The sequence below is a fragment of the Crocodylus porosus genome, unplaced genomic scaffold (assembly GCF_001723895.1).
Source record: "Crocodylus porosus isolate Cpor-Errol unplaced genomic scaffold, CroPor_comp1, whole genome shotgun sequence".
NCBI classification, from domain to species: Eukaryota; Metazoa; Chordata; order Crocodylia; family Crocodylidae; genus Crocodylus; species Crocodylus porosus.
The window spans coordinates 3,281,757-3,293,537 of NW_017728921.1; the positions used below are offsets into that span (position 1 = coordinate 3,281,757).

General features: G+C 57.2%; 1 protein-coding gene across 1 annotated transcript in view; it reads left to right on the top strand.

The window, feature by feature from the left end:
- Positions 1-11,781, top strand: part of CUX2 (cut like homeobox 2) — a gene marked incomplete at its 5' end in the record, with an annotated part of 67,441 nt that overhangs the window by 32,187 nt on the left and 23,473 nt on the right. The window contains 2 exons of the mRNA XM_019538777.1: positions 9,164-9,301; positions 10,652-10,775. Coding sequence (XP_019394322.1) covers positions 9,164-9,301; positions 10,652-10,775 — 262 coding nt within the window. The remainder of the gene's footprint in view (positions 1-9,163; positions 9,302-10,651; positions 10,776-11,781) is intronic.

An 11,781-nucleotide genomic window follows, 5' to 3' on the forward strand; every position in this document is an offset into this window, starting at 1 on the left:
CAGAAGACATGGCCCCTCCCTTCTTTTAATTGAGCACCATCTCATTAATAGACAGTCCCGCTTCTCCCATCATTCGCTTTGCTCTAGCCCTCCCCGATGCCACAGCTGACAGGCTGGAGCATCTCCCGGTACCAGCGTAGCACGGAGCCAGCCGCGCTGTCAACAAGTCTGAGGATGAAGAGCTTCTAACTGCTGAAGATGTGCAGGAGGGCTCCTACAGGGGCACTAATTCATTTTCCAGACATTTAGGAATAACAAAATGTTTTAATGATTTCTTAGGGGAATTAGGGAGACATATTTTTGTCCTCATTAAATTTTATCCTGCAATACAAGAACCAAATGTCAGATCTGTTTCCAGAGCCCGGCGCTCACACACGCGCGCACACACACACAAACACCTCACTGCGGGCTTTCGCTCCTGTAATTTTATATATATATACTTCTTGACAGGCAAATTCTTTGTAGGCTACTTTAGAAGCAACGCACAAGTCCTGATTCAACATTTTTGTTTTGAATGGCTGCTGTCAACACAAATCCCTGGCAGAGACTGCGACGCGGGCTGATTGCTCAGCAAGTATTTTGATAAGTGAGCGGGCTACATGTCTGTAATTACGAAAGAAACTCGTAAATCTCTTTGATATTGTTCACACAGATGTGGCGTGAAGTGAGGGGAAAAAAAGCCGTAAAATGTGTTAAAAAGCATAATTAATGTCATTGTTGTCAGGGATGATTTGATTTAAGCCTCTTTGTGACTTCAGTTTTGGTGAGGGCCAGTCTCTTTACGGCACTGGGCAGATCCAGGGGTGCTGACCTGGGTTGGAGGAAGCTATGCGTTAATAGCCAGGCGGGGGCAAAGGGGTGCCAGGCAAGGGATGTTCATCTGCCAGCCTTTGTCCCCTGCGTGGGGGGTAAGGAGCATCTGGAGGCTGCTCCACATGTGAGCCAAAAGCAGCCGTGGGCAGGGAGAGCGGGCAGGGCCACGCCGGCCCCGAGGCTGCAGCAGCAGGGCTCTGCTGTCCCTCCGCAGTGACCTTGCTGAGCTGGACACCTGTTGCTGTTGGCCCCCGGGTCTGGGCACCGGGCAGGGCAGGGCCTGCGGTTCCCCAAGTCTGGAGAGAGCAGCTTGCTTGGGCCTTGATGAGTAGGGGCCCTGGGCCCTGCAGGGCTGCAAACACAGCCCGGAGAAGCTCCACACGCCTCCACCTGCTAGGGCAGCGAAGTGGGAGCAGGGCTGCGGCCGTCATGCTAATGCCAGCTGGCACGCTGAGGCCCGCGCTGACTTTGAGCAGCAATGCTGTGTGACAGGTCTCGAGGCGCGCCGAGGAGGCTGAAAGAGACCTAGTGGGCTCGGGAAGTTTTGCCAGGGAGCTGCCAGGGATGCACGAGAGCACGGCTCCATCTCAGCACCCTTCCTGCGGGCGACTGGGGGAGGCTTTCTGGAGGGTCAGGCAGGCAGCCCTGCGGGGAGGCGAACGGGGCCCTGAGCCGCAGACAACGTCTGGCCTGGGAGCTTCGTTGTCCCCAGGGATGTTGGCTTGGAGGAGGGCTGCAGAAGAGGGAGGCTGGAGGGACCAGAGCCCCCCACAGCCGCTGCGAGCTTGTGCGCTGGGACGAGGACTTGGGAGCTGGGCTGGCAAGGGCGGAGGGAGCAGGTGCGAGCATTGGTCAGCATGGGGGGAGGTGCTGGCCCGAGCGGGGGTCTGAGCAGGTCTCTGCAAGGCTGTAGCATGCTCGGAAGGAAGGAGGAACGATTCAGAGCCTGACCGGTACAGACAGCGCGTCCCCAGAGCTCGCGGGTGGCAGGGGCGGAGGCTGTGCTGGCAACGCTGGGGCTGCGCTCTGCTCTGCCACGCCCAGGCCGCCATGCCCGCTTCCTCGGGCACCCCACGAGCCTTAACCCTGTCCTTTAGTTGGATCCAAGCCTTTCGTGTCCGACAACGGGCAGCCGGAGCCGGCACCCAAGCCCCAGCCCCAAGGCCTCTCCAAAATTGGAGCAGCCGCTGTACTGAGTGCAGGGCCACACAGCTGCCATTTCCCTGGTGTCCTTTGCTGCGCGGCCAGAGGGGCTCAGCGTTCGTCCAGCAAGCCCCAGAGCCTTCCTTGCCTCAGGGCTACCAAGCTGAGCGGCGGTAAAGCAGTGAGCCCATGCCCAGGCCTCAGCGACTGGCTTGGCATAAGCTTTCCCAGGCAGAGGGCCTCTGTTCACAGCCAGCTCAGGTTGGGTTTGCCCGTTTTAAAGCCACACCTGGGTGGAAGCCAGCGATGCCCTGGGCAGGGGCCAGTCCCACTGCCCACGGTGAGGCCAGCAGCGGCTGTTGCTGCGAGACAGGGCCACGTCGCAGTCCTGATCCTGCATCGGGGCTCCACGCCCCAGGAGGCAAATGCACTCCTCCGCTCTGCCAGCTGCTCCCCTTCTCCGTTAGAAACCTCCCCGCAACACCACGGCGCTTGGCCCTGGCTCTGATCAGCGCCACGCATCCCACGGCACCCCGCAGCCTGAGCCCAGCATCGCCACGCCGTATGTCCTCATCGGTGGCACGGTGTGGGAGGGCATTTTCCTGCTTGAAATGGCTCCTGGGTTTTCCTGGCAAACACGGCTGAGCAGCTGGAGCAGAGCCCAGCCTAGCCCCTAGCGCCGTGGCCGGAGCGGCTCGGCTGCCCCTTGACACCGCTGCTCACTTCCGAGCTCTCGCACGGCAGGCGAAATGGTGTGCAATGGTGCCAGCTAGCGGCAGAAACCGAAATGGGTGATTTCATGAAGAAGCCAGGGCAAGGTTGGCTGGGTTTTGTGCTTTGCTTGTATTAAGGAAGGTGTCTTGAAGTTAAGCATTAAACTTTCAAGTATGGAAAAGATCAGGGCGTCGGGGGCCTTGAGAGGTTCGACTCTCCCGAGAGCAGCCTCAGTTAGTCTTTAACTGAGCGGCTTGTGCCCAAGGAGGCTGGTGGTTGCCAGGTGAAGCCAACACCATCCTAATTTACGCTTTGCTTTTTTAGGACCTGGCTTTACAAGCAAGGCCCTCCCGGCGGGCAGCGGGAGTGGTCGCTGATCAGGGCATCGCTGGCTCCCATCGAGGTGAGGCTTCAAGAAGGGCCAAGTCCCAACTGAGTTAGAGTCCAGCTGAGACTGCCTGGGACTGGGTGCTGTGTACCTGGCCAGTCGCTGAGGGCTGGGTGTGAGGGATCAGCGCGTCACCACCGTTCAGCTTGGTATCCATCACATTGGGCAGCACCTTGCACCCCTCCGGCCAGGGGGTCAAGTGGCAAAGAGCACCAGGCAAACCGCAGCTCCCTGGATGGCCCAGGGTCCAGTGCAGTGGCTGCTCGAGCCTTGGAAAGGTCTCAGGGTGGTGGCTTGGGAGCTTGTTCTGCGTGGCCCGTGCGGGACCTGAAAGGCTTCCCCTCAGCTCCGATCTACTAAAGGCCAGGCTCCCCCGAATGTGCCCGACGCTGCTGGAGCCATCCCAGGAGGCTGAATGCAGTCCTGCTATTTCTAGGGCAGCACTTTCCTGCGAGGCCGAACCTGGAGCCTTGGGGTTGCCTGTTTCATACGACTTGGCTGTTTCTCCCTGAGCAATTGGACCGAGAGATTACACTAAAATGTCGCCTCTCTTGTGGTCCTGGCAGAAGGGGATGGGAAGCTGTTCTTTTTTAAGCTCAGGCCCAAAAATATATCCTCACGGGGTGAACAGCTCAGATCGCAAAGAGGAAGTTTTTAGAGGATGTGTCACTTTTATTTCAGCAAAGGAGCTGCAGCTAAAAGCAGCTAGATGGAAATGCTGATGGGGGCAGAGCTCCCTCACGGCTTTATTACCCATGCTGGCTGCATACATTTTGCTCCCCCATTATTTCTTGTTACCAAAGGATGTCAGCGCTTGCCACAGCGGATTGCATCGTTGGCCTGCCCTGCCTTTTATCGTGCCATGGGCTGTTCCCCCGGGCTTCGGGGGCTGGCTAAAAGAATCATCTTGGGAAGGCACCTACCAACGCGCGGGGTGGGAGTGGAGCTGGAAATCCTTCACAACCCCTGCAGTCCATCAGCTTCAGCCCTGAAGCATGAGGTTTAATTACCCATATCGTTATCTTAGCTTGCATAGTTACAAACGTTATTAATGGCTGTAAAATTATCCGGTCCTTTTTAAAATCCAGCCACACTATATGTCTTCAGTTGATGACCCTCTGCAGCTGTGAGTGCTACAGGTAGACTATGTAGTGCGTAAAGGCAGGGCATCCTTTTATTGCACCTGAATTTATTGCCCTCTAATTTTATCAAATGTCTTCTCCTGCTAATGTGCAACAGGGTGGGAAGCAGGGGTTAATGCCTGCCCTGCCTGGAGTGAGGAGACGAGTCTCCACTCACGCGCGCTGCTCCTGTCCTTGGGGCTAAGCCATCAGCTGTACCACAGAACCGAGACCCTTGCCAAAGTCTCGGGCCAGGGGCCTGGCAGGAAGGACATTTCAGAGCATGTTGTCCCTTGTCAGTCGTCTTCGTTCCAAGGATCTTGCAGCGCTGTATTATCGTTATTACTTGTTGAAAGGTAACGCTCCAACCCCCTAGAACCTCGTTAGTGCCCCAGGGCATCCGGGGACGTGGTCGTTTCGACAGGAACTGAGCCAGCCCATGGGGGAACTTCTTTTCATCCTGCCCTTCCGCCCTTTTCCAGCTCCCAGGGCTGGGGCTGTGGGTGCTCAGCACCCTGCCATAGGGTGCTCGCACGTCTAGGCTCGCCGTCACCCTGGGGTACAACGGGCGCGAGTCAGAGGTGCACTGGGACTGCTGTCGCTCTCATGGTGGGTGCCGTGGGTATCACCAAGGAAGCTCATGCCCCTGCCTGCCGGAACCAGCCTTCCCCACTGCTTCTGCATCCCTGACCCAGAGAGAGCCAGCCTCAGGGCGTAGAGGGCCTCCTGGGTGGCATGGACTCCCTGCTGCCTCGGGCAAGTCTCTCCAGGCGAGGTGGGGAGAACAACGCGGATCTCTTGCAGCAGGCGAGTGCCTTGCACTCCCCTTGCCTTGTGTTGAACAGCCAGGCAGTTGCACCAGAAGCGTCCACACCCACCTGAAGCGGCTTAAGGGTTGAGCACGTATCGCCCAACGTACTGGCGCAGCACAGCGGGGCGGGTCAGGGCTCAAGCCTTGCCCATCACTTGACTGTAGCTTAGGGAGTTTTTTTCTCGCTGTTATTTTTTATCCTCTGCTCCCCAGTTCTTGCTGAGGAAGGGGGATTTGAAGTGGTTCTTTATACAGCTATTATTGTCTTAGTGAGAAACCAGCTCAACATATTTAAAAGCGAACAGAAGGCTTTTCCCCCGCCTTCTTTTAACTTGTGTACCTTAGTCTCTCTGCCTGACATTTAGCTGATGCCTCAAATAATTCTTCAAGACAAAGTAAATGGGAATTCCTTTGATACAGCGATTCTTCAGTTACAGGCATTTTAAGTATGCATAATTTGACAGAATCCTCTAGTTGTCTGGTCTTTTATTTCTTTAAAGAAAACCACACGGCTGGTACTGTGTTTGAAAATGAACAACAATGGACTCTCTGGATTTCAGCAGAAATGGATGTTGCATGAAGAAATAAAGGAGGATTGGTTCTCATGGACTAATAGCGGCAAGAGCTGGGAAAGACCTAATAGGCCAAGTCAGTACATTGCCCTACCAATACCATTTTTTTTTTGCAAGGGGCCTGGTTTTCAGAGGTGCTGAGTGCTTGCAGTCCTTGCTGGTTGCGTGAAGGGTGGAGGGGGCTGAGCCATCACTGGAGATGAGCAGTAAGATGCACCTTTGATGCATCTCTTAGTGGAGATCTCCCGGGGAGGGATTTGACTGATCTTGTTGGAATGACTCTTGAAGGCCAAATTTTCAGAGCACTGCCTGGGTTTGTTCAGACACAGCTCGGTCACGCGTTTACATCCTTGATGGGGATCTTCCAGGACGTGGCTGTTGATGTGATTTAAATCGCAGGTGCCAACATGCACGCTCTGTCCCCTTCACCGATGTAGACCTGCACGTTAGACTCACCAGGCTGAATCCAAATCTCATTGAAGCCAGTGGTGGACTCCAGGTCTGGTTCAGTCGTAGCTTCTCTGTATAAATTCAAGGGAGGAATCAGCAGGTGTTGAATGCTGGAAGCTGTTGGGGGCAAGGGGCAGGAGATGGATCAGTCTGGACAGGCCCCGCATAAATACTCTTCCCCACAGCAGCTGCTCTGTGTCACCGGGCTGGGTGGAGCTGTGGACCGCTGCAGCACAGCAGCTCTTCTGTTTGTGTCCGAGACTCGGGGGTTTTCCATTGTAACCTCTGGTCTCAGGTCTGCTCTGCAGCACGGCTGCTCCATCGTGACCTGGGAAGCCAAGTTGTTCTGAGCTGGGGACTTTTCTTGACCATGTCTGTGGGATAGAAAGTGGCACTCAAGGCCAAGCCATCGTTGGCGCGAATCAGTGCAGCTCCGCTGAAGCCAGGGGCCTCTGCTGATTGACACCTGCGGTGGACCTGGCCCTCGGTGCCACAGTGCAGCTCTGAATAACGTGCCCACCTGATGGCATAGCTTGAGACTTGTTGGAGGGTCCAAGCCGCAGTGTCACCCCTTACCCCTGGGGGCCTGCGGGAGTGACTGTGGACTTTTGGCTGGATTCAGCTCTGAAGCCTGCCCTGGAGACCAGGGCCTCAAGTCGGTGTCAAAGGAACCGTCCGGTGCACTGCAGGTAGCAGGCACGCGCAAGCCAGCCTTAAACCTGCTGGCAGGGTTGGCTCTTCAGACAGGTCTGGCAGCCAGCACTGAGCCCGTGCTTCCCAGGTGTGCGGTAAGCCTTGGTGCAGGCAGCGCGTTCAAAGCCAGCTCAGTCAGGTATGTGTGAGCTGCAGCCAGGACGAGTGCAGAGCAGACCAAGTCTTAGAAACTCCTTTTCTTGCAAAATTCCCACTAACGCCAGTGGGCTGTAGCAGCACGTGGATGTTCAGAGAAGCGGCGTTTCCAAGAACAGGAGCTCATTCATTCCTTCTGTAGCCCATCTAGTGGGGCAGGGGCCCGGACTGTCATTGGGTTGCTCTTGGTTCATGGCTGTTGTGTGGTAGTTCACGTGCTGGACCTTTCAAAATCATTTCTGGCCCACCAAACTCAGCATAAGTAAGAATTGGGTCCTATCTTCAGCTGTTCTTACCCTCCCACTGCTGCATCAGTCCTTGGTGGAGTGAAGCAGTGGCATTCATTTCAGCAGTCCGCCCCCTTGCAAGTTTGTCCCCGTGTTGGAGAGGAGGCGGTGGGTGCTTCAGAAACACTTTGCCTCGGCCCCAGCTTGGCAAGTGCTCACACACGCGCCCCGCTTTCTGTGCGCGAATGGTCCTGTTGATCGCTGTGGCTGCTCACAGTGCCCAGTTAGCTTCTGCATAAAGGTCTGCAGGACTGAGCCTGTGTAAACCTATTGCCAGGGCCACAGCAGTCCTGTCCCAGACTTGATTAAGGCAGAGGATGAAGTTCAAGCAGTTGGGAAAGGTCCTGCTTGCCTTGGATGAAGTCCATCCTGTGTGCAGAGCTGCCGCAGGCCCACGGCGCCGAGTGGGAGGCCGGAGCCCCTGAGCTGCTCCTCCAGACCAGGGTGGATTTCACCCTTTGTGCAGGTAGCGCCAGTGAAGTGAGTAAGTCCGATACTTGCCACGACACCAGCGGGACCCCAGAGTGGCTGCATTCGCTCCAGTGGAGTTATTCCAGCCCTACGCACGGGTAGACGAGATGAGAGCTTGGCGGCATGACTCACTTGAGCAAGCCAAGCAGGCTCTGGCCCCATACCACTGTTAATTGCTCCATCCTCGCTTCCAAACAGACGTTGGATTGCGCCTGTCAACTTCCCACCGCCAAATGCACCCAAGTGGCTCCCGAGCAGTTACACGCTGCAAGACAAACGAAATGTCACCAGTGCTGCTCGCATGGCGGCCGAGAGCTGGCCCCTTGTTTTACACCCGCCTCTAATTATTCTGCGTTTGATACCATCGCAGGCCGGGAGCCGTACTTAGCAGCAGCGCTGGCTTTTATTGCCAGTTCGGTTTTTCGCGATTGGATTTGTGCCATCGGTACGTGGGAGCAAGTCTTGCTCCGTTCCACGTCCCTGTTTATCTAACTTTTCGACCCTGGAGAATTCGATTCTGTTTTTTTCCCTCTAAAAAAAAATAATAATAATATTAACCTGGCTCAATAGGAGGCATTTTCTTGAACTTATTAAAAAATCCAGACTTGTAAATTAATTTGTTCGTGTTGTACAATGGCAGTGCAGATGGACTCATTAGCATGCACACAACAAATAATTATAGATGAATTTTTAGCTGGCCTGCTTAATGGGCTTGCTGGGTTAATTATGTCAATGTATAATTACATCAGCCCTGGGAGACATAATGGCACACCCTGCTGAGCAGACACTAGCTAATGATGGTGTAATGCTGACAGAGGGAAGACATACTGCTCTGAATGCACCTGCTTACCTCTGCACAAACTGCTATTGTCTGGGCCTTCCTTTGCCTGAGCACACAGGCGTTACTGCGAGGCTGCGGGCTCGAAGGGGGGACCGGGGGCTCTGCCTGGGCAGCTGGCGATTCGCAGGGTGGGGCTGAGCCTCGGGGCACGAGAGAGGTGCCCTCAGGGCGGCTCCGTGCCGGTTGTGTGTACCCCACGCTCCGCTAGGCCCCCCGTGCCCATGCCAGCAGTGCCGCCCGCGGTGCGTGGCTCGTGTGGGCGGCTGCCCAAGTCCCGCGGAAAAGCACCGATTCCTGTAGCTCCCTCCAAAGCGCCGCTGGCCTGAGCGTGGCAGGGGTGGCTCGACCTGGTCCAGGTGTCTGCTGCGGCTCTCCTCCCCTCGGAGCCGTCAGGGCCCCGTGAAAGCGCGCGGGCGGATGGGTGGAGGCTTGGCGTCCTGACCGCTGCTCTGTGCAGTCTCTTACGGCTCAGTTTGCCTTCGCTGGTGCGCAGACGGCCCCGGGGCAGCGGTTGCCCTGAGTACAGCCCCCGACCCTGCGTACCTTGGAGCAGCCATGCCCTACTCTGGCAGTCCTGGACGCAGCCGTGCTGCCAGCACCTGACTTATTCCCCGGGGGGGGCCGCGGAAGTGTGGCCGGCAGGGCCGAGGTGGGGGTCCGTGCCGGCTGCCGCCTCTCACCTGTCGGCTTTGCTTCCCTCCAGATCCCGTTCCTGTCCTGGAGGCGGCGCGGAGCCTAGAAGACAGGCTGCGGCAGCTTCAGTGCCTCGACCCCGAGACCCCACCCCTGAAGGAGCTCAACCGGCAGTGGAAGAAGCCCCCTGAGCTTCTTGGCACCAAAGGTACCCGCCGTGCCTGCCCTCTCCCTGCCTCCGGCCCGGGGCCAGGGAGAGGGAGCCGGGGAGGGGATGCCGTACGGCAGAGGAAATCGGTGCTGGGGCCTGCAGCGGGCCGTCGGAGGCTTTTGGAGCACCCAGAGCGGTTCCCCTGTGAACCCAAAGCTGGCAGCAGGTGGGGGCCAGGACTCCCCGCCCCGGGAGAATGCAGCCTTGTTGTTTCCCAGGCCGCGTCTCCTGATAAGCAGCAGCGTGGGCTGTGCTGGGGTCCCCCCCCGGATTGATGCCACTGCTTCAGCAGAGCTGTGCTCATTCACATCTGCCCCATGCCAGGCAGAGCCCCACTGATGGAGACACTTCCTCTAACTGCCTGCTGGCTTTCCTCTGTGTTGTGGGGCACTGGCACCCATGGGTGCCAGAGGTTGGGAGCCAGAGACAAGTGCACAGCGACGGATATTTATGAGCCACTGCCCGGGTGGGACCGGAGTGGGGCTTTCAAGAAGCCAGGTGGGGTCACTCAGTGCAGCTCTGCCGGCTGCCCTGGAGCGAGGCCAACATGCCGGTCCCTGCATTTTCCACCAGCCTCAGTTTCTTCCTGTGTCTCTAAAAGCACCAGAGAGCGGTGGGGCTGGGAAGGAGCCTGAGCAGGCCGGGTAGCTCGCCGTCGTTCCTCGAGCCGCTGGATTGCTTCCTGCTGGGACGGCGCCGAGGTCCCTTTTGTGGCTGCCCTGAGTCAGTCCCCTGTGGGGTGCGCTGCACAGCCCAGGGCAGAGACACGGTCACTGCAGAGCCGGGGGTGCAGCGTGTCCAGTCCAACAAGGGGTCTCTGTCGGGCACTCAGCACCTGCACGGGACTTTGGTCCCAGACCCTGGCCATGCGCTCTGGTCACGCACGCACACGTGCCCACGCTCTCTCCCCCCAGCTCATCCAAACCGCATGAAAACCCCAGGCAGGCAGGGTGTAAATAATGGCGGTAGCGAGCGTGGAGAGCATGTTAGGCAGAAGATTGGTGTAATGCCGGCGTGCTGTGCTCTGGGCTGGAGCTGCGGTGGGGGCCGCTCAGCCCTCACCGAGCTCCCAGTCGCTGGGAGCTGAAGTGGCTGGAATGAGACTATTAGCGGATCTAACCTAGTCAGGAAGCTGCCACTTTAGCAGACTGGAGGCTGCACTCAGGGTTTCGCGCCCTGCTGCGCCTCCGTAACATGATTGACCAGCAGAACCTGCAGAACGTATTAACTCCGTGGCTGAAGTTCTGGAAATCAATTCTTTCCCCCTGCGATTGATCTCATGGCCCTGGAAGAAGGAGCCACGTTCTCAGTTCTGTCATGCTGCTGATGTGAATTTTACACCCGCAGAGCAGAGAGAGGGAACGTCTCCAGCTGGGCTCACGGTGTCAGAGGGAACCAGGCTCGCGAGCATCAACAGCAAAGCACTTTTCACAGAAACCTTGTTGCAGAGAAATGAGGCAGAAAAACAAAAGTACGTGAGTAGCAGGAGCTGAGCCCCTGAGCGAGGCAGTAAATACCCTTTACCTCTGCGTCAGCTGCAAGCGTGCATGCGCATGTGTGTGTGCGTGTGTGCGCCTCTCCCTCCACCCCGCCAGCCTCTTCCCTTCCTTGCTAGCAGTTAGTCCATGCTCCTGGCTGTTGGGATCTGGGTTAAAACTGGCCCTGTCCTGCCTTCAAGCCACGTTCTGGGCTGCATCGCACCACAAACCGCCCTGTGTCCCATCTGCCCCAGCCTGAGGCTCCCCTCCTGCCTCTGTCGTCAAGCGTGGAAGTGTTCAAAGCTGCTAATGGGATTTCCAGTTGCATTTAATGGGAGACGAGGGAACTCCGATCCCCTCCCATGCTGTTAACCTCCTCACACCTGTGCCTGGGTGTGCGTGGAGCAGCTTAGGTCATGGGGGTGTTCCAGGGATTCAAGACCGGCCCTGGGCAAGTGCTGAGGTAGGCCAGGCATTGAACTGGTGACCCGGGGAGACGTAGGTCTGGGAGCTCACGAGCGGAGTGGTTTGGCCAGACCCACTTCAGGTGTGGTCTGAGTCTCCGGTTTCTAGTCCATGTGGGGCCCTGGGCAGAGGTCCCATGTTGGGCCTCTCCTCTACAGCCATGGTAAAGCCCAGCCCGGGATATTGCACCATTTGCCATGTCCAAAAGCGGCCCCAGCCCAGCATGGCACTACCTGCGCTCCAGCAAGCCCCTCTGCAGACAGCCCCCTCCGCATGCAGCAGCGCTGCCCAAAGCAGGGCCCTGCCAGCGGTGCTCATCAGTGCTCGTACCAGCTGAGCGTACAAGTATGTGTGTATACAGACGTGTGCAAACACATGCTCCATGTGCATGGTGCCTTGGCTCAGCATGCGGGGAGGGTTTTTACTGTTTGACCTTGGTGCCCGATAGGAAACATAGATTCATAGATTCATAGATGCTAGGGTCGGAAGGGACCTCAATAGATCATCGAGTCCGACCCCCTGCATAAGCAGGAA